The 25,060-nt window shown below is 37.3% G+C and overlaps 1 protein-coding gene across 2 annotated transcripts; it reads left to right on the plus strand.

Moving 5' to 3' along the window:
- The first annotated feature begins 686 nt into the window (after nt 1-686).
- Nucleotides 687-24,612, plus strand: LOC117331616. 2 transcript variants are annotated; one of them, XM_033890429.1, is made up of 4 exons: nt 687-1,061; nt 15,220-15,387; nt 20,702-20,934; nt 20,978-24,612. In XM_033890429.1, the coding sequence occupies exons 1-4, from the start codon at nt 1,007-1,009 to the stop codon at nt 20,984-20,986; spliced, it is 465 nt and encodes a 154-aa protein (XP_033746320.1). In that variant the 5' UTR covers nt 687-1,006; the 3' UTR covers nt 20,987-24,612. The 2 variants fall into 2 exon arrangements, with proteins under 2 accessions (XP_033746320.1, XP_033746319.1); XM_033890428.1 differs by having other exon boundaries at nt 20,702-24,612.
- Nucleotides 24,613-25,060: the final 448 nt, after the last annotated feature.

Genomic DNA, 25,060 nt, shown 5'->3' on the forward strand with positions numbered 1-25,060 from the left:
CTGATCGATATCCTACATCGGAATCCATGGCAAATGATCGAGATCCAACCGCAGTATCCATGGTTATTGAACGTGGTAAAATCTCAATATCAATGGCTGGTGATCATGATCCAACCTCAGAGTCCATTGCTGCTGATCGTGATACAGTCTCAGTATCAATGGCTGGTGATCATGATCCAACCTCAGAGTCCATGGCTGCTGATCGTGATTCAGTTTCAGTATCCATGGCTGCTGATCGTGATTCAGTCTCAGTATCCATGGCTACTGATCGTGATCCAGTCTCAGTATCCATGGCTACTGATCGTGATTCAGTCTCAGTATCCATGGCTGGTTATGGTCTAGTCTCAGTTTCCAAGTCCTCTGATTATGACCCAGTCTCACTATCCATGGCTACTGATCCGGATGTGTAGACACCAGACTACCTTTCCAGTTTCTTTGCCTTTTTGTACCAAAACCCGTCACTGATGCCGACGCGAATCTAATTATTTTACTCTCTACACTGACTGTATGTTGATCTTTGTCCACAATCAGAGATGTGTTGAAAAAGACCCTTTATTCAAGTATACTTTAGATGTAGGGTCGACGGAGGCTCTCAAGAAACGGAAACATTGACATGTGTGATAAGGCACATATATATTAATATATATAGTGTGTGGGAGAGGGTGTGTGTCACAGTAAGGCTTTGTGGATTTGATATAAAACACTGTGTAGACCGTCCAGCAAGGACACAGACATACTTAGGTATGACTATGGCTACACAAGAAGACGGACTACGACCCCGGACAACGACAAAGCGATGTCAAGGTGAGAGTACAATGCATGTGCTATGTGCGTGCGACTAGGCGGAAACCGGAACATGACTAGCTGTATTGTATATGTATAGATACAGGACGCTGACTTGTTTACATCCATTGTATAACCATCAGTGGATACATCTACATCCTAAACCCAGAGTGAGAGTAAATCACGCATATCGAGAGCTGGAGTGTCCGTTTCATCAACGACAATGTCGATGGGTATCGCCATAATGTGCTTCATTGGTGTTCTTCTCATCAACTCAGGTATGTAATTTATGTTTCTCAGCCTTCAACCAATGAAGAGAGTTTGTGTTACTTTCATCATCAACCTAGGCACTTAAGGTCAGAGGTGAAATAAGTACAATGCTTTCTTTAATTTCATAATTTCTAATTTAAACCATTAAAAGTATCTTAATAAAAGTCGTTCTTTAGCACCTGACACACTGCAGGGCTCTGTCACTGGATCATTGTGGCCTTGACTTCAAGGTCAAAGGTCAAATAAGTTGTGGATTTTCCAATAATTAAATGTCCGGGCGATTATGTTTAAGCTGTTAAATATATTGTACACTGTACAGTGTACATGCCGTAGTAGACATCGAAATATCACGTATAATAATTCATTCGTAATGTGATAAAAACCATACTTTCCAACCTGAAGAAAATGTTCAGAAATATCGTAATGGAATTGTTACTGTATACCTTTATCACCCACTGATGATGTACAGTGTTCATGACGACAACGACAAATGACTTCGAATGAAGGGCGACATTTTATTAGTACTGGCTCCTATTTATTCCTGATGATCCTATACAATCTTAACCGGGCATCATTATTGAACAGTTAAAGTTATCTAATGCTATATTGGTTATGTTATATACGATTTTGGTTTGAGAGCAAACTGACTGTACTATCTGCTAGTTCGGTTTAAATGGTGTTTTATAACCAGCTTACAGACGATGTTAAGTGTTTACAAGTTGTTTCCAAGAGGTGCGACATATAAAGGTAATGATTATTAAGTTGGAAGTTCTCGTAATTATATTCCGAACAGATAGAGTATTGTTAGTTGGGTTAAAATGTTGCTGCTAATACTGTGTTGTAGACGATGTGTAGTTTGTGGACGCAGGCATTAGAATGACTACCGCCTTATTATGACAGGCATACAGTGTAAAACATTCCAATGATCTATTATTTAACTGGCTAAGTCATTGAATTATATCTTTCGATTTTTCCAATATATGAATTAATCTAAATTTTATATAACACTCTGGTACTGTTTTTGACCTAATGACTGACTCAGACAGTTCATTCCAAACATCTACTATTCTAAGTGTACAGGAGTATGTAATGCCCCTATAACCTTTTAGAATGGACCCTTGTTCTTGATGAGGTGATTACTCTGTAATGTCCGTAACGTAAAAGCGACTAATTATCTTAAAGACGTTAATGATGTCTCCACTTCAACTTTTGTAAATTCCCGTTGCAACCCCTAGCTTTTTAAGTCTAGCACGATAAGGTAAATCCTTTATACATGTGACAGTTTAGTGCCTCGCCTCTCGGCTGTTTATTTTATAAGGACTCCACATACTTGAAGAAGTATAGTCTAAGTGTGGGCAAACTAACCCTTAAGTTGTTTCAAAATAATTTCATTAAGGTGTACATATATCTCATCACACTCATTGGCCTTATCGACTGTTGGCTAGATATGGACTGAAATGTTTAGATCGTTATTCATATTGATACCATTATCCTTTTCTGTCGTGACTTTTCCATGAATATTGGATAATCTTCTCCAGACATATAACCATGTATGATATCCTGAGCTTTCATTGGTTATACCTTGAATGTGTGTGGTGGGCGTTTAAAGAGCAAAGTGTTGGACCATATTTGAAGTTTATCCATATCATTTTGGACTATCTTTATTTCATCATTGTTTTTAATCTGCCGGTACATTTTCGTGTCGTTCGCAAAAACCAGGGATTTTTAAATAGTTTGTCATGAAGGTTATTTGTATATATTTCAAATAAAACTTGGTCAAGGACACTTCCTTTTCAATGGTGGGATTCCACTCAATTCAGGGAAATGTACTGATAACTGGTGAATATTTGTTACTCTTTGCTTTCGGTTACTCAAAATTTCTATACTCAGTTGAAACCGCAATTTTCTTTTCTTTTCTTGTGATTTACCATTAAGTGAAGAGCTATTTTCTCCATTGTTTTGTCCTGTCACAGGTCTGTAGGTACCTGATTCATATTTTGACCCAGTTTTAGAAATTGCCATGATGTTTTTTCTATTTCCAAGCCGAGGGGTAATACATGTATTACTGAATATTCTCATAAATGAATATTGGCCAAGTTTTATGAAGCAGTCTATAGCCTTACCTGTACTTATCTCCTATTGTTCTACCTTTCACACCTAGTCTCACCAACATATTACCTTACCTGTATATCTCAAAATTCAGAATGTTGGCTAAGTGAGAAGACATCGAGGGGAGGATGCCTTTACATATGTATATAGGGAATTATTCAACACAGTATGTAATGATTTACATATCTCCCCGTACAATTACTTTAGAGTTTTGGGGTGATTCATAGAACCTGGGCTTTCCGACTTATTTTCATCTAGGTTTAAGAGAAGTGTTTCTTTTTACTCTGTTGTGTTCAGTTGGCGATTCTATGGATTTATTGATACTCACTCTTCGAATGTCTCCTTTGGATTTTCTGTAAATACACTATTAAAATATTTGCAAACGCTTTCGCTTTATCTTTGGTAATTAATTGATATGGATCTCCGTCTATAAATTCTTAATCTGATATCACGGTTTTTACTTTTCTTTTTGAATTGATATACTTCTAACGTTGTTTTGGATTATATTTTGGATTGCTAGCAATACGTTGTTCTGTTTCTTTAAAGCCACATACTCACGAAGAAACATATATCAATGTTTACATTTTGAGATTTTTACAGTTTTCGGACTTGATACATACCTAACAGATATCGTGAATCAGAAACAGAAAGAAAATGTGTATTTATGAAAGTATAGGGGGAATTCCTAAAAATAATAACTGTGGCTGCCGGACCAAGTTTCTCTGAAAAGTAGTCCCATAATGCAACGGCGGGTTTTACAGTCCATCCAAAATAGCGGTACGCCGCAACGTGGAACTGCGAAAACGCAGACAGATTCTGCAAAACAAAAACAAACAAAAAACGACACAAAAGTCTGTAAAATCGGCAAAACCCGTCGTTGGAACCTAACGAGAGAAGAAAAAGGAATAGACTCGAATTCCGATTTTTCCGGACGTCTATTGGATTGCTGGTTAGCTTTTGAACATTGTCAACTTCACCGATCTAAGATTTTATCGATGTTTTGTTGTATGCATATTGCTACATTTTGAAATTAAGTATTTAAATGTAAGCTATGTTTGTTTATTTTGTTCAGTTACCTGGGTATTACGCGAATATTCTGTTAATATGTTTAAATGAGAGCATTATTAGGCAAAGTTCACGTTTGCTCGATATGAACAGGCCATGTGTGTAGTTTATGTGCAGTGCACGTTGACGTTGTTATAGCCTTGTTCTCGGCTCCGTGACAAATCTCGCGATAAATATAAATGCGGTGAGTTATTTTTATACACTGATGTCTCAAGGACTCCCCTGGTCCCCTAGAACTCATTTTAATGTTGGGAGAGCGTGAATGAGCATCTAGGATTGCCATTAATACACGTGTGCAACTAGAATTTTAGGTTGTTCGGGAGTGTGGCTTTAAGGGCTTCATTTCTTCATTTGGTTGCGCAGTCAAGTGTATTTTCTGTATTAAGTTTTTAACTTTTTTATCTGTATACCTTTGCCCGACTGTGTTTTTTTTTCGGCATAGCCGTATAATTTTCTTTTTACCCCGGATATGACGCGAAAGGTGGCGTTACTGGTCAAGATGAAGAATGTGATCGGTCAATGTAGCGGTAAATGCAAAATGCAGATATGCAGTTAAAGACGAAACAAAATTAAGATTGAATGCAAGCTGAATAAGTGGATGTATCTATTCAAATGACACATTATTAAAAATTATATTCCTGATTCAAATGCAGTCTTATTATCACCAAAAATGATTCAAACTGATATAATGTTGTTATCCGTGCTGAAACGCATTTATTAATTAGTTCGTTAATTTATTTCACCAGCAGTTTTACATCATAACCACCAGCATTAAAACTATGCCGTTTATCTTTTTTAAAGATATTTCTTGATATCAATGATGTCTCTAGTGGATTTCTTCAGTGACATTTTGCAATAAATTGACCATTTCCGTAATTGTTAAGCTGAATGTTTATAATGTAGAACTAAAGATTCCAGTAAATTTGCTGTACCTTGAATCTACCAGACAATTTCTACTTCCAATAGTAATTTTCATTTCTTCGTCTTTACATAGCTTACTTGTTATTATAGCATAGACATTTATATATACCTCAGGACAAAAACTCCTGGGCGTGTTTCACACCTAGCCTTGGCTGTGATAGGTGTATGATTATATCAAGAAATTAAACATTTTGTTCGCCGGGAAAACGATTTACTCCCTAATGAAACAGAGGAAAAACACAATGGTGTAGTTTATTGATTGTGATAATGAATTCAAAAACAAATATATTTCAAACATTAACATGTATACACGAAGGAAATGATTCCCTTTCGGTGTAACCATTAAATGCAAAAATGAAACGATGTAAAGTGTGCATGTGTTTCCAAGAGGTATGACAAGTATAGTCGCTGATTCACTAGGCATGAGGAAGTACTCATGACTACGTGCTAATAGCCCTCTTAACATTTCCAACTAAAACTTTTCTGTGAAAATTTAAATTTAGAATAATCCTTTATTGTGAATGCGATTGACAAATATATATGCTATATTGTTTTCGTATATTCTGTGAAAATTTAAATTTAGTATAATCCTTTATTGTGAATGCGATTGACAAATATATATGCTATATTGTTTTCGAATATCAAAAATAACTAAAGTAAAGTATTGATGTTAGTCTTTATGTGTGTTTATCAAAATGTCGATTTCTGTCAATATTGACACATATTTTTTTAGTTATGAGTCGTTCATTTACTACACTGTTCATGTCTGTAAAGACTAACACATATACTAGATACATTGTTCAATGATGAGATATTTGTTTAATACATTTTTGAGCTCCCTAAAGATCATATATCAATTTAATACATTGTTAATTGATTTATTTGTGATAATAAAGATCGTGGAGGTGAAGGTAAACATGGTGGATTTTTGTGACAATCGAGATACAAACCCAGGCTGTTACTGTGTTAGTAGGAAAGTCATGTTTATGTTAAAGTTTTCTTCCGCATTTCTAGCACTCCTATTGTTATATTTAGAGACATCACTGTGATATGAGTGTTAAGTTTTTTATAATGATTCACTTAGCCAGTACGACCCACTTTCGAGCAATGTGTGGGGTGACATGTATAGTAAACATCACTGACCCACGTACGAGTAATGTGTGGGGTGACGTGTATAGTAAACATCACTGACCCACATACGAGTAATGTGTGGGGTGACGTGTATAGTAAACATCACAGACCCACGTACGAGTAATGTGTGGGGTGACGTGTATAGTAAACATCACTGACCCACGTACGAGTAATGTGTGGGGTGACGTGTATAGTAAACATCACTGACCCACGTACGAGTAATGTGTGGGGTGACGTGTATAGTAAACATCACTGACCCACGTACGAGTAATGTGTGGGGTGACATGTATAGTAAACATCAATGACCCACGTACGAGTAATGTGTGAGGTGACATGTATAGTAAACATCACAGACCCACGTGCGAGTAATGTGTGGGGTGACATGTATAGTAAACATCACAGACCCACGTACGAGTAATGTGTGGGGTGACATGTATAGTAAACATCAATGACCCACGTACGAGTAATGTGTGAGGTGACATGTATAGTAAACATCAATGACCCACGTACGAGTAATGTGTGAGGTGACATGTATAGTAAACATCACAGACCCACGTACGAGTAATGTGTGAGGTGACATGTATAGTAAACATCACAGACCCACGTACGAGTAATGTGTGAGGTGACATGTATAGTAAACATCAATGACCCACGTACGAGTAATGTGTGAGGTGACATGTATAGTAAACATCACAGACCCACGTACGAGTAATGTGTGAGGTGACATGTATAGTAAACATCACAGACCCACGTACGAGTAATGTGTGAGGTGACATGTATAGTAAACATCACAGACCCACGTACGAGTAATGTGTGAGGTGACATGTATAGTAAACATCAATGACCCACGTACGAGTAATGTGTGAGGTGACATGTATAGTAAACATCACAGACCCACGTACGAGTAATGTGTGAGGTGACATGTATAGTAAACATCAATGACCCACGTACGAGTAATGTGTGAGGTGACATGTATAGTAAACATCAATGACCCACGTACGAGTAATGTGTGAGGTGACATGTATAGTAAACATCACAGACCCACGTACGAGTAATGTGTGGGGTGACATGTATAGTAAACATCACAGACCCACGTACGAGTAATGTGTGGGGTGACATGTATAGTAAACATCAATGACCCACGTACGAGTAATGTGTGAGGTGACGTGTATAGTAAACATCAATGACCCACGTACGAGTAATGTGTGGGGTGACGTGTATAGTAAACATCACTGACCCACGTACGAGTAATGTGTGGGGTGACGTGTATAGTAAACATCACTGACCCACGTACGAGTAATGTGTGGGGTGACATGTATAGTAAACATCACTGACCCACGTACGAGTAATGTGTGGGGTGACGTGTATAGTAAACATCACTGACCCACATACGAGTAATGTGTGGGGTGACGTGTATAGTAAACATCACAGACCCACGTACGAGTAATGTGTGGGGTGACGTGTATAGTAAACATCACTGACCCACGTACGAGTAATGTGTGGGGTGACGTGTATAGTAAACATCACTGACCCACGTACGAGTAATGTGTGGGGTGACGTGTATAGTAAACATCACTGACCCACGTACGAGTAATGTGTGGGGTGACATGTATAGTAAACATCACTGACCCACGTACGAGTAATGTGTGAGGTGACATGTATAGTAAACATCACAGACCCACGTACGAGTAATGTGTGGGGTGACATGTATAGTAAACATCACAGACCCACGTACGAGTAATGTGTGGGGTGACATGTATAGTAAACATCACTGACCCACGTACGAGTAATGTGTGAGGTGACGTGTATAGTAAACATCAATGACCCACGTACGAGTAATGTGTGGGGTGACGTGTATAGTAAACATCACTGACCCACGTACGAGTAATGTGTGGGGTGACGTGTATAGTAAACATCACTGACCCACGTACGAGTAATGTGTGGGGTGACATGTATAGTAAACATCACTGACCCACGTACGAGTAATGTGTGGGGTGACGTGTATAGTAAACATCACTGACCCACATACGAGTAATGTGTGGGGTGACGTGTATAGTAAACATCACAGACCCACGTACGAGTAATGTGTGGGGTGACGTGTATAGTAAACATCACTGACCCACGTACGAGTAATGTGTGGGGTGACGTGTATAGTAAACATCACTGACCCACGTACGAGTAATGTGTGGGGTGACGTGTATAGTAAACATCACTGACCCACGTACGAGTAATGTGTGGGGTGACATGTATAGTAAACATCAATGACCCACGTACGAGTAATGTGTGAGGTGACATGTATAGTAAACATCACAGACCCACGTACGAGTAATGTGTGGGGTGACATGTATAGTAAACATCACAGACCCACGTACGAGTAATGTGTGGGGTGACATGTATAGTAAACATCAATGACCCACGTACGAGTAATGTGTGAGGTGACATGTATAGTAAACATCAATGACCCACGTACGAGTAATGTGTGAGGTGACATGTATAGTAAACATCACAGACCCACGTACGAGTAATGTGTGAGGTGACATGTATAGTAAACATCACAGACCCACGTACGAGTAATGTGTGAGGTGACATGTATAGTAAACATCAATGACCCACGTACGAGTAATGTGTGAGGGTGACATGTATAGTAAACATCACAGACCCACGTACGAGTAATGTGTGAGGGTGACATGTATAGTAAACATCACAGACCCACGTACGAGTAATGTGTGAGGTGACATGTATAGTAAACATCACAGACCCACGTACGAGTAATGTGTGAGGGTGACATGTATAGTAAACATCAATGACCCACGTACGAGTAATGTGTGAGGTGACATGTATAGTAAACATCACAGACCCACGTACGAGTAATGTGTGAGGTGACATGTATAGTAAACATCAATGACCCACGTACGAGTAATGTGTGAGGTGACATGTATAGTAAACATCAATGACCCACGTACGAGTAATGTGTGAGGTGACATGTATAGTAAACATCACAGACCCACGTACGAGTAATGTGTGAGGTGACATGTATAGTAAACATCAATGACCCACGTACGAGTAATGTGTGAGGTGACATGTATAGTAAACATCATAGACCCACGTACGAGTAATGTGTGGGGTGACATGTATAGTAAACATCACAGACCCACGTACGAGTAATGTGTGGGGTGACATGTATAGTAAACATCAATGACCCACGTACGAGTAATGTGTGAGGTGACGTGTATAGTAAACATCAATGACCCACGTACGAGTAATGTGTGGGGTGACGTGTATAGTAAACATCACTGACCCACGTACGAGTAATGTGTGGGGTGACGTGTATAGTAAACATCACTGACCCACGTACGAGTAATGTGTGGGGTGACGTGTATAGTAAACATCACTGACCCACGTACGAGTAATGTGTGGGGTGACATGTATAGTAAACATCAATGACCCACGTACGAGTAATGTGTGAGGTGACATGTATAGTAAACATCACAGACCCACGTACGAGTAATGTGTGGGGTGACGTGTATAGTAAACATCACTGACCCACGTACGAGTAATGTGTGAGGTGACGTGTATAGTAAACATCACAGACCCACGTACGAGTAATGTGTGGGGTGACGTGTATAGTAAACATCACTGACCCACGTACGAGTAATGTGTGAGGTGACGTGTATAGTAAACATCACAGACCCACGTACGAGTAATGTGTGGGGTGACATGTATAGTAAACATCACAGATCCACGTACGAGTAATGTGTGGGGTGACGTGTATAGTAAACATCACTGACCCACGTACGAGTAATGTGTGGGGTGACGTGTATAGTAAACATCACTGACCCACATACGAGTAATGTGTGGGGTGACGTGTATAGTAAACATCACAGACCCACGTACGAGTAATGTGTGGGGTGACGTGTATAGTAAACATCACTGACCCACGTACGAGTAATGTGTGGGGTGACGTGTATAGTAAACATCACTGACCCACGTACGAGTAATGTGTGGGGTGACGTGTATAGTAAACATCACTGACCCACGTACGAGTAATGTGTGGGGTGACATGTATAGTAAACATCAATGACCCACGTACGAGTAATGTGTGGGGTGACATGTATAGTAAACATCAATGACCCACGTACGAGTAATGTGTGAGGTGACATGTATAGTAAACATCAATGACCCACGTACGAGTAATGTGTGAGGTGACATGTATAGTAAACATCACAGACCCACGTACGAGTAATGTGTGAGGTGACATGTATAGTAAACATCACAGACCCACGTACGAGTAATGTGTGAGGTGACATGTATAGTAAACATCAATGACCCACGTACGAGTAATGTGTGAGGTGACATGTATAGTAAACATCACAGACCCACGTACGAGTAATGTGTGAGGTGACATGTATAGTAAACATCACAGACCCACGTACGAGTAATGTGTGAGGTGACATGTATAGTAAACATCACAGACCCACGTACGAGTAATGTGTGAGGTGACATGTATAGTAAACATCAATGACCCACGTACGAGTAATGTGTGAGGTGACATGTATAGTAAACATCACAGACCCACGTACGAGTAATGTGTGAGGTGACATGTATAGTAAACATCAATGACCCACGTACGAGTAATGTGTGAGGTGACATGTATAGTAAACATCAATGACCCACGTACGAGTAATGTGTGAGGTGACATGTATAGTAAACATCACAGACCCACGTACGAGTAATGTGTGAGGTGACATGTATAGTAAACATCAATGACCCACGTACGAGTAATGTGTGAGGTGACATGTATAGTAAACATCACAGACCCACGTACGAGTAATGTGTGGGGTGACATGTATAGTAAACATCACAGACCCACGTACGAGTAATGTGTGGGGTGACATGTATAGTAAACATCAATGACCCACGTACGAGTAATGTGTGAGGTGACGTGTATAGTAAACATCAATGACCCACGTACGAGTAATGTGTGGGGTGACGTGTATAGTAAACATCACTGACCCACGTACGAGTAATGTGTGGGGTGACGTGTATAGTAAACATCACTGACCCACGTACGAGTAATGTGTGGGGTGACATGTATAGTAAACATCACTGACCCACGTACGAGTAATGTGTGGGGTGACGTGTATAGTAAACATCACTGACCCACATACGAGTAATGTGTGGGGTGACGTGTATAGTAAACATCACAGACCCACGTACGAGTAATGTGTGGGGTGACGTGTATAGTAAACATCACTGACCCACGTACGAGTAATGTGTGGGGTGACGTGTATAGTAAACATCACTGACCCACGTACGAGTAATGTGTGGGGTGACGTGTATAGTAAACATCACTGACCCACGTACGAGTAATGTGTGGGGTGACATGTATAGTAAACATCAATGACCCACGTACGAGTAATGTGTGAGGTGACATGTATAGTAAACATCACAGACCCACGTACGAGTAATGTGTGGGGTGACATGTATAGTAAACATCACAGACCCACGTACGAGTAATGTGTGGGGTGACATGTATAGTAAACATCAATGACCCACGTACGAGTAATGTGTGAGGTGACATGTATAGTAAACATCAATGACCCACGTACGAGTAATGTGTGAGGTGACATGTATAGTAAACATCACAGACCCACGTACGAGTAATGTGTGAGGTGACATGTATAGTAAACATCACAGACCCACGTACGAGTAATGTGTGAGGTGACATGTATAGTAAACATCAATGACCCACGTACGAGTAATGTGTGAGGTGACATGTATAGTAAACATCACAGACCCACGTACGAGTAATGTGTGAGGTGACATGTATAGTAAACATCACAGACCCACGTACGAGTAATGTGTGAGGTGACATGTATAGTAAACATCACAGACCCACGTACGAGTAATGTGTGAGGGTGACATGTATAGTAAACATCAATGACCCACGTACGAGTAATGTGTGAGGTGACATGTATAGTAAACATCACAGACCCACGTACGAGTAATGTGTGAGGTGACATGTATAGTAAACATCAATGACCCACGTACGAGTAATGTGTGAGGTGACATGTATAGTAAACATCAATGACCCACGTACGAGTAATGTGTGGGGTGACATGTATGGTAAACATCACTGACCCACGTACGAGTAATGTGTGGGGTGACAGGTATAGTAAACATCACTGACCCACGTACGAGTAATGTGTGGGGTGACATGTATAGTAAACATCACAGATCCACGTACGAGTAATGTGTGGGGTGACATGTATGGTAAACATCACTGACCCACGTACGAGTAATGTGTGGGGTGACATGTATAGTAAACATCACTGACCCACGTACGAGTAATGTGTGGGGTGACGTGTATAGTAAACATCACAGACTCACGTACGAGTAATGTTTGGGGTGACATGTATAGTAAACATCACAGACCCACGTACGAGTAATGTGTGGGGTGACGTGTATAGTAAACATCACAGACCCACGTACGAGTAATGTGTGGGGTGAAATGTATAGTAAACATCACTGACCCACATACGAGTAATGTGTGGGGTGACGTGTATAGTAAACATCACAGACCCACGTACGAGTAATGTGTGGGGTGAAATGTATAGTAAACATCACTGACCCACATACGAGTAATGTGTGGGGTGACGTGTATAGTAAACATCACAGACCCACGTACGAGTAATGTGTGAGGTGACATGTATAGTAAACATCACTGACCCACGTACGAGTAATGTGTGAGGTGACATGTATAGTAAACATCACTGACCCACGTACGAGTAATGTGTGGGGTGACATGTATAGTAAACATCACTGACCCACGTACGAGTAATGTGTGGGGTGACGTGTATAGTAAACATCACAGACCCACGTACGAGTAATGTGTGGGGTGACGTGTATAGTAAACATCACAGACCCACGTACGAGTAATGTGTGGGGTGACGTGTATAGTAAACATCACAGACCCACGTACGAGTAATGTGTGGGGTGACATGTATAGTAAACATCACTGACCCACGTACGAGTAATGTGTGGGGTGACGTGTATAGTAAACATCACAGACCCACGTACGAGTAATGTGTGGGGTGACATGTATAGTAAACATCACAGACCCACGTACGAGTAATGTGTGGGGTGACGTGTATGGTAAACATCACTGACCCACGTACGAGTAATGTGTGGGGTGACATGTATAGTAAACATCACAGACCCACATACGAGTAATGTGTGGGGTGACGTGTATAGTAAACATCACAGACCCACGTACGAGTAAACATCACAGACCCACGTACGAGTAATGTGTGGGGTGACGTGTATAGTAAACATCACAGACCCACATACGAGTAATGTGTGGGGTGACGTGTATAGTAAACATCACAGACCCACGTACGAGTAAACATCACAGACCCACGTACGAGTAATGTGTGGGGTGACGTGTATAGTAAACATCACAGACCCACGTACGAGTAATGTGTGGGGTGACATGTATAGTAAACATCACAGACCCACATACGAGTAATGTGTGGGGTGACGTGTATAGTAAACATCACAGACCCACGTACGAGTAAACATCACAGACCCACGTACGAGTAATGTGTGGGGTGACGTGTATAGTAAACATCACTGACCCACGTACGAGTAATGTGTGGGGTGACGTGTATAGTAAACATCACTGACCCACGTACGAGTAAACATCACAGACCCACGTACGAGTAATGTGTGGGGTGACGTGTATAGTAAACATCACTGACCCACGTACGAGTAATGTGTGGGGTGACGTGTATAGTAAACATCACTGACCCACGTACGAGTAATGTGTGGGGTGACGTGTATAGTAAACATCACAGACCCACATACGAGTAATGTGTGGGGTGACGTGTATAGTAAACATCACTGACCCACGTACGAGTAATGTGTGGGGTGACGTGTATAGTAAACATCACTGACCCACGTACGAGTAATGTGTGGGTGACGTGTATAGTAAACATCACAGACCCACGTACGAGTAATGTGTGGGGTGACATGTATAGTAAACATCACTGACCCACGTACGAGTAATGTGTGGGGTGACGTGTATAGTAAACATCACAGACCCACGTACGAGTATTGTGTGGGGTGACATGTATAGTAAACATCACTGACCCACGTACGAGTAATGTGTGGGGTGACGTGTATAGTAAACATCACAGACCCACGTACGAGTAATGTGTGGGGTGACATGTATAGTAAACATCACTGACCCACGTGCGAGTAAACATCACAGACCCACGTACGAGTAATGTATGAGGTGACATATATTAATAACCAACACACCCCACTCACCACATCAAGGTTTTATAAGCCGCTGATCAACTAACACACAAAGCGGATGCCCTGGCTGCACGAGATGTGATTCGGAAGGGCGGCTTGACCATGCACTTGACTTGTGTCATTGTTAGTGCGCAATTAATTAATGCGTCGACAAATAAACAACAACAACAGGAACAGTTCTGTGTACTTAATGACTTTAATGGATAGCGGTGGTATTCTTTGTAAATCCATTGTACATGTCTCTTGTTATGCCCTGTTAAGCTGGTGTTAATGTGTACCCGTGATTATAGCAGACTGCCGTAGTGATATATTCCGGAGCCTGTTACAGTATACGCTATAACTAATCTGAGTTTGGGTTGGTAATTTCAATAACCCAGTGTTGACATATCTTTAAATCAATACACACTTAGTGTAAGATTGTAAGTTTAAGCTCATGTTTGGCTTAATGGCATCAAAGTAAATTCATCGGAATTTCATTCTGCATTTACATACTCATTCAAACTACTTTGTTTCCCCATCAATGCAAAAACAACGTATTTTCCAATCAAAAAATCAATTTTGTTTAGCTTGATGTTACACAGTATAATACACATATTATTTCTCAGCCTTTGTCTATTTCAGGGTCAGGACTAATGTGTTACAAATGTAATAACGTGCTCCATCCCGATATTTGTGGTCGGCATGCCCGACGACTTACTGTAGGACACGTGAAAAACATCGAGCTGCAATGTAATGGCACGTGTAAAATCGCGGCAATTAGAACAAAAGTCCGTGATCAAGTAGTCGATGGTAAGTGAATATTATTTGTTATGTTACATGATCATACCTTACCCCAATAACTCCGCAAAAAGAAAAAAGGGGGTTGCGGTGGGAGGGATTGGTTATACTTAATCAGTCCGTAGAAATATCTTGCAGATTTTTTATTTCTTTTCTTTTCCATTCTTAAAGCGGATTTTAACAATGCCAAATAAACTATTAGGACATCACAGAGAATTCATGTCAACTAATGGGGTAACTTCATCAATAAACCACCAAATTCACTTTCATTCATTGGTGTTACATTGTGTTTTGTTTTTCGCTTGGGGGGGGGGGGGGGGGGGGGGACTAAATATAGAATACACATTTATTAGCAAATCATATATGAGGGTTTAGGTATATAGAATGATGTCGTGTTTAGGTATATATAATGATGTGGTGTTTAGGTATATAGAATGATGTCGTGTTTAGTTATATATAATGATGTCGTGTTTAGTTATATAGAATGATGTCGTGTTTAGTTATATATAATGGTGTCGTGTTTAGTTATATAGAATGATGTCGTGTTTAGGTAAATAGAATGATGTCGTGTTTAGTTATATAGAATGATGTCGTGTTTAGTTTTATAGAATTATGTCGTGTTTAGGTATATATAGAATGATGTCGTGTTTAGTTTTATAGAATTATGTCGTGTTTAGTTTTATAGAATGATGTGGTGTTTAGGTATATAGAATGATGTGGTGTTTAGGTATATATAATGATGTCGTGTTTAGGTATATAGAATGATGTCGTGTTTAGTTATATAGAATGATGTCGTGTTTAGTTATATATAATGGTGTCGTGTTTAGTTATATAGAATGATGTCGTGTTTAGGTAAATAGAATGATGTCGTGTTTAGTTATATAGAATGATGTCGTGTTTAGTTTTATAGAATTATGTCGTGTTTAGGTATATATAGAATGATGTCGTGTTTAGTTTTATAGAATTATGTCGTGTTTAGTTTTATAGAATGATGTGGTGTTTAGGTATATATAGAATGATGTGGTGTTTAGGTATATATAATGATGTCGTGTTTAGGTATATAGAATGATGTCGTGTTTAGGTATATATAATGATGTGGTGTTTAGGTATATAGAATGATGTCGTGTTTAGTTATATATAATGATGTCGTGTTTAGTTATATAGAATGATGTCGTGTTTAGTTATATATAATGGTGTCGTGTTTAGTTATATAGAATGATGTCGTGTTTAGGTAAATAGAATGATGTCGTGTTTAGTTATATAGAATGATGTCGTGTTTAGGTATATATAGAATGATGTCGTGTTTAGTTTTATAGAATTATGTCGTGTTTAGTTTTATAGAATGATGTGGTGTTTAGGTATATATAGAATGATGTGGTGTTTAGGTATATATAATGATGTCGTGTTTAGGTATATAGAATGATGTCGTGTTTAGTTTTATAGAATTATGTCGTGTTTAGGTATATATAGAATGATGTCGTGTTTAGTTTTATAGAATTATGTCGTGTTTAGTTTTATAGAATGATGTGGTGTTTAGGTATATATAGAATGATGTGGTGTTTAGGTATATATAATGATGTCGTGTTTAGGTATATAGAATGATGTCGTGTTTAGGTATATATAATGATGTGATGTTTAGTTATATAGAATGATGTCGTGTTTAGTTATATAGAATGATGTCGTGTTTGGGTATATAGAATGATGTCGTGTTTAGGTATATATAATGATGTCGTGTTTAGTTATATAGAATGATGTCGTGTTTAGGTATATATAGAATGATGTCGTGTTTAGGTATATATAATGATGTCGTGTTTAGGTATATATAATGATGTCGTGTTTAGGTATATATAATGATGTCGTGTTTAGGTATATATAGAATGATGTGGTGTTTAGGTATATATAATGATGTCGTGTTTAGGTATATATAATGATGTCGTGTTTAGGTATATATATAATGATGTGGTGTTTAGGTATATATAATGATGTCGTGTTTAGGTATATATAATGATGTCGTGTTTAGTTATATATAATGATGTCGTGTTTAGGTATATATAATGATGTCGTGTTTAGGTATATATAATGATGTCGTGTTTAGGTATATATATAATGATGTCGTGTTTAGGTATATATAATGATGTTGTGTTTAGGTATATATAATGATGTCGTGTTTAGGTATATATAATGATGTCGTGTTTAGGTATATATAATGATGTCGTGTTTAGGTATATATAATGATGTCGTGTTTAGGTATATATATAATGATGTCGTGTTTAGGTATATATAATGATGTCGTGTTTAGGTATATATAATGATGTCGTGTTTAGGTATATAGAATGATGTCGTGTTTAGGTATATATAGAATGATGTCGTGTTTAGGTATATATAATGATGTGGTGTTTAGGTATATAGAATGATGTCGTGTTTAGGTATATAGAATGATGTCGTGTTAAGGTATATAGAATGATGTCGTGTTTAGGTATATAGAATGATGTGGTGTTTAGTTATATATAATGATGTCGTGTTTAGTTATATAGAATGATGTCGTGTTTAGTTATATATAATGATGTCGTGTTTAGTTATATAGAATGATGTCGTGTTAAGGTATATATAATGATGTGGTGTTTAGTTATATAGAATGATGTCGTGTTTAGGTATGTATAATGATGTCGTGTTTAGGTATATATAATAGTGTCGTGTTTAGTTATATATAATGATGTCGTGTTTAGGTATATATAATGATGTGGTGTTTAGTTATATAGAATGATGTCGTGTTTAGGTATATATAATGATGTCGTATTTAGGTATATATATAATGATGTGGTGTTTAGTTATATATAATGATGTCGTGTTTAGTTATATATAATGATGTGGTGTTTAGTTATATAGAATGATGTCGTGTTTAGGTATATATAATGATGTCGTGTTTAGTTATATATAATGATGTCGTGTTTAGTTATATAGAATGATGTCGTGTTTAGGTATATAGAATGATGTCGTGTTTAGTTATATATAATGATGTCGTGTTTAGTTATATATAATGATGTTGTGTTTAAGTATATAGAATGATGTCGTGTTTAGTTATATAGAATGATGTCGTGTTTAGGTATATATAATGATGTCGTATTTAGGTATATATAACGATGTCGTGTTTAGGTATATAGAATGATGTCGTGTTTAGTTATATATAATGATGTCGTGTTTAGTTATTTATAATGATGTTGTGTTTAGGTATATATAATGATGTCGTGTTTAGTTATATAGAATGATGTCGTGTTTAGTTTTATAGAATTATGTCGTGTTTAGGTATATATAGAATGATGTCGTGTTTAGTTTTATAGAATTATGTCGTGTTTAGTTTTATAGAATGATGTGGTGTTTAGGTATATATAGAATGATGTGGTGTTTAGGTATATATAATGATGTCGTGTTTAGGTATATAGAATGATGTCGTGTTTAGGTATATATAATAGTGTCGTGTTTAGTTATATATAATGATGTCGTGTTTAGGTATATATAATGATGTGGTGTTTAGTTATATAGAATGATGTCGTGTTTAGGTATATATAATGATGTCGTGTTTAGTTATATATAATGATGTCGTGTTTAGTTATATAGAATGATGTCGTGTTTAGGTATATAGAATGATGTCGTGTTTAGTTATATATAATGATGTCGTGTTTAGTTATATATAATGATGTTGTGTTTAGGTATATAGAATGATGTCGTGTTTAGTTATATAGAATGATGTCGTGTTTAGGTATATATAATGCTGTCGTATTTAGGTATATATAACGATGTCGTGTTTAGGTATATAGAATGATGTCGTGTTTAGTTATATATAATGATGTCGTGTTTAGTTATTTATAATGATGTTGTGTTTAGGTATATATAATGATGTCGTGTTTAGTTATATAGAATGATGTCGTGTTTAGGTATATAGAATGACGTGGTGTTTAGGGATATAGAATGATGTGGTGTTTAGGTATATATAGAATGATGTGGTGTTTAGGTATATATAATGATGTCGTGTTTAGTTATATAGAATGATGTGGTGTTTAGTTATATAGAATGATGTCGTGTTTAGTTATATAGAATGATGCCGTGTTTAGTTATATAGAATGATGTCGTGTTTAGTTATATATAATGATGTCGTGTTTAGTTAGGTATATAGAATGTTGTCGTGTTTAGGTATATAGAAAGATGTCGTGTTTACTTATATATAATGATGTTGTGTTTAGGTATATAGAATGATGTCGTGTTTAGTTATATAGAATGATGTCGTGTTTAGGTATATATAATGATGTCGTATTTAGGTATATATAATGATGTCGTGTTTAGGTATATAGAATGATGTCGTGTTTAGTTATATATAATGATGTCGTGTTTAGTTATTTATAATGATGTTGTGTTTAGGTATATATAATGATGTGGTGTATAGGTATATATAATGATGTCGTGTTTAGTTATATAGAATGATGTCGTGTTTAGGTATATAGAATGACGTGGTGTTTAGGGATATAGAATGATGTGGTGTTTAGGTATATATAGAATGATGTGGTGTTTAGGTATATATAATGATGTCGTGTTTAGTTATATAGAATGATGTGGTGTTTAGTTATATAGAATGATGTCGTGTTTAGTTATATAGAATGATGCCGTGTTTAGTTATATAGAATGATGTCGTGTTTAGTTATATATAATGATGTCGTGTTTAGTTAGGTATATAGAATGTTGTCGTGTTTAGGTATATAGAAAGATGTCGTGTTTACTTATATATAATGATGTGGTGTTTAGTTTTATAGAAGGACAAATTGTTAAACACATTCCAATTATAGATACCATACTGGACTTTATCCTTTGATAAAACCACCAGAAAGATACTTTAATCCTTAAATATAATTTAGATATTGTTCGTTTTCGATGAAATTTAGCATGTAGATTATCTAGATATGGTATGGTACTGCGAAAACAATGATTTTGATGAAATTTGGTATATATGTTCACCAAGGAACACTGTTCACTTTTGAATCCTCAGTTCTACATTTTAAGAAAATGCCCGCCATTTACTGGCTTAATTCTGATTGGTCAAACTGTGAATTCAAGATATGAGGTATGAGTTGGCTCCCGGACGACGTCAGTTGTAGTGTCTACAAATATTCGATTCATTTCCGTGTAAAATGACAAACGTAAAAGGTTTGGCTATTAGAGTATACATAAAATACAATGTTTTTTATTTTTCACTGTATAAGAACGTAATGTTAAACTGTTTCCATGTGAAGGAATGTTTGTGCTACTGTTAAACAATAAAATGTTTCGACTGTTTCAGTGTATATGCGGGACTGTGACCACAACTGGCAATATGAAGCCTGTAATCAGACTGATAACGCCAAGGTTTGCCACTGCAAAGACCGCGACTTTTGTAACTATCGACTGAAAGACATTCCCTTCAAAGGTGAATTCAGGACTTCATTAGAAAATTCCACAGGAAGCCTCTTTAACTATTATATAACGTGCGTGATGAACGCTGTTTCTGGACTTGTCGTTTATCATTTGTATAACCATACGTGAGGTGACAGTCACGGACGATATATCATTGTATAACCATACGTGAGGTGACAGTCCCGGACGATATATCATTGTATAACCATACTGTGAGGTGACAGTCCCGGACGATATATCATTGTATAACCATACGGTGAGGTGACAGTCCCGGACGATATATCATTTGTATACCATACTGTGAGGTGACAGTCCCGGACGATATATCATTGTATAACCATACTGTGATGTGACAGTCACGGACGATATATCATTGTATAACCATACGGTGAGGTGACAGTCACGGACGATATATCATTGTATAACCATACTGTGAGGTGACAGTCACGGACGATATATCATTTGTATAACCATACTGTGAGGTGACAGTCACGGACGATATATCATTGTATAACCATACTGTGAGGTGACAGTCACGGACGATATATCATTGTATACCATACTGTGAGGTGACAGTCACTGACGATATATCATTGTATAACCATACTGTGAGGTGACAGTCACGGACGATATATCATTGTATAACCATACTGTGAGGTGACAGTCACGGACGATATATCAATGTATAACCATACTGTGAGGTGACAGTCCCGGGCGATATATCATTTGTATAACCATACTGTGAGGTGACAGTCACGGACGATATATCAATGTATAACCATACTGTGAGGTGACAGTCCCGGGCGATATATCATTTGTATAACCATACTGTGATGTGACAGTCACGGACGATATATCATTTGTATAACCATACTGTGAGGTGAAAGGCCCCGGACGGTGTCACAAAATGGGACAATGAGATATACTTACTGAAGGGCCATATCAAACAGTTTTAGATATCAATTTCGCATCACGATTTCTCCTGGAGATGTGGATACTTTCGCTATGATCATCGGCTCCATTACGAGTTCCTCTAAAGTATAGGATCTTGAGTCGCGGACGGACCAAAGAAAATTGATCGCCGATTCAGATGTCCGAGAATCATATGCATGTTTCTACAATGATACGTTACTCCTCAGAACGTTACTTCCATCACAGAAGTAGGATATGTTTCCAGTCCTGTTGATTGACGGTATTATTTCAGACATGTGTAGATTACACTCTATATTCCAATCGATCAATACAGTTTTTTTGGAGTCTACCTACATTTCCCAGCTTCGACCTCTGTGATCAATAATTACAACTATCAAACAAACATCCATGTTTGGTGCAGTAATGTGGTAAACAAGAAATAACTCTTCTATTTAAATATATATCAAATAGAAACATGTCTACATACCAAAATTCCTATTAATATATAGGGTTAGGTGTAATTCCTTGCCCTGGGCAGACTTGGAGATTGTATTAATGCATTATTTGTACATATCAATTGATGTACAATATATATTCCCTACCATATTGTAGTGCTATACTGTTTGATGATATTATTATTTAGTATGGGTATTTAATTTATATATGTTTATATGTACACTGCCCTCCAAAAGTCCTGTTACAATTATTAAGTTAAATACAGCTAAGTTAATCTCGAAGTCTTTATTACAATTTGTTAGAATCATAACTTCTTAGGGTGTTTTTGTTCATGATTTCAAATGTCCATGTTCATTTTTCAACAATGCATATGCTTTGTTACAATGGGAATCCTCAAAATGCAATATTCTGGAAATGTCCCTCTTTGTTTGATATCAATTTCAAAAATGCTTGTTTTACTTTTTTTTTTTTTTTTTTTTTGCTGTTAATCAGTTAAACACTTACTTTTATTTGTGTCCGTGGAAAAAACAACAGATTTTTTATTCATTTTTGAACATTATTGAAAATAGGCCCCTCCATTGCATCTCCCTGCAACTTCAAAGAAGTGGGGTATTTTTCAAATAATTTGCAATCGTCCCACACAAAAGGACTATCTTACAGATATTTCAACACCTTTTCTCAAATTTTGTTGTCTAGCCATTCGATTTAAACGTTCCAAGTGTAACAGAACTTTTGGAGAGCAGTGTGTATATTTGCACGTGTTTTTGATCATCTGAAAGCGTTATATTTAGTTGATTAGTGATAAGGGAATCTCACAATAGTGTCTTAGTTTGACAGTACTTAAATGAATAACATTTTTCTTCTTACTAATATTGTATGATTTCACCTACTAGTACCTATGATGAGAACTGTGTATTTGTATGTGACAGTGTTATTGTGGTGCCAATTCAGATTCAAATATTACCTGAATGATTGTAGATAATATGTCGTATATTGCTGCTCATCAAATGTGATAGATATACAACCTAAAGTGTTCCATCGTCAGATACCCACGGTCGATTGGATACGCTGGTGTCTTCCCACCCAGCCAACTAATTACTGCATACTTCCCATCTATCACAAAGTGTAGGTACTAATTACAGGTATGGTTATAGTCTGTTTTGGGAAAGTGGCTGGCCATTAGGTGATCATTTACCTATGTTCAATTTCTTTATTACTATATTCATATTACAACAAAATTATTAATCACTTTTGCACCACACCCACACCGACAAATGGACGTGATATCTAACCTATGTAAGTATATACATTATGATGTACTGTACTCATATACACACGATGCGCTATAGCTAGTGTAGAGCACTCAGCCGTGGGTATCCGACCATGTTATTGCTCACAGTTTTTGTATGTAACGTTTTTTGGCAATTCAGAATTTAACATACTTTTGATGTTCACGTGGTTTAATATACTATATTATATATTTATATATAATATAACACCAACGAGATTTTGTATACATGTATAATGTCACGTGACTTTATTGGTAGCTACTTTTGATGTCCACACTGTTTTATGTATAATATTATGTGACTGTATTGGTAGCTACATTTGATGTTCAAGTGGTTTAATATACTATATTATGTGACGTTATTGGTAACTACTTTTGTAGTCACGTGGTTTCATATATGGCATGTGACTTGTTGGTAGCTACAATTTTTAATGTTCATGTGGTTTTATATATAATATGATAACATCAACGAGATTCCGTATGCATGTATAATGTCACGTGACTTTATTGGTAGCTTCTTTTGACATTCATGTTTTATATATAATGTGACGTTATTGGTAGCTACTTTTGACGTTCATGTTTTTCGGCATAGCCGTATAATTTTCTTTTGGCCCGGATATGACGCGATAGGTGGAGTTACTGGTTAAGATGAAGTATGTGATTGGTCAATGTAGCGGTCAATGCAAAATACAAATATGCAGTTAAAAAAGAAACAAAGTTAATATTGAAAGCAAGCTGGATAAGTTTATGTATCTTTTCAAATGACACATTAATAAAATTATATTCCTGATTCAAATGCAGTCTTATTATCACCAAAAATGATTCAAACTCATATAATTTTGTTTTCTGTGCTGAAACACATTAGTTCGTTCATTTATTTCACCAGCAGTTTTATATTATAACCACCAGCATTAAAACTATGCCGTTTATCTGTTTTAAAGATATTTTTTGTTATATTTACATTCTGTGTGACAGTCTCCCATTACTCCTGTGTTAAACCAGATTGTATTGATCATCGTATAAATGCAGCCCAGATCACATGACGTCACTTCCGTCAGCGCCAAAAAAATTGTTTGGCAATGCGTTGCGGGTGAATCAAACCTAGCAAGGATTTCGACTTAGAACAATCGCGTAAATATGACGTCATTTTGGTGCTTTGTTGATCATAGTCACGCCGAGGCTTTGGATTACACATCAATTTGAATGCAAACCAAGCACTACAATGAAATCGATTTCACATGTGCTGTTCTTTCAATTGAACAAACAGGGGCATAGCTGAACTTAAACCCCAGATTTAGCAAAGAGAAAGTGAAGTTTAACGTATCTTAATGTAAATATAACAATTAAACGCTTGTTAGATTGTATTTATTGTCAATATCAATGCAATCTGGGTGACAGATAAATATTCATGACGCCCTAACGGGCGTCATTCTATTCATCTGTCACCCAAATTGCATTGATCTTGCCAATAAATACAATCTACCAAGCGGTTAATTGTTAAATATATAATGTGACGTTATTGATAGCTTCTTTTGACGTTCATGTTTATATATATAATGTGACGTTATTGGTAGCCACGTTTGACGTTCA

The sequence above is a fragment of the Pecten maximus genome, chromosome 7, assembly GCF_902652985.1.
Source record: "Pecten maximus chromosome 7, xPecMax1.1, whole genome shotgun sequence".
Lineage (NCBI taxonomy): Eukaryota > Metazoa > Mollusca > Bivalvia > Pectinida > Pectinidae > Pecten > Pecten maximus.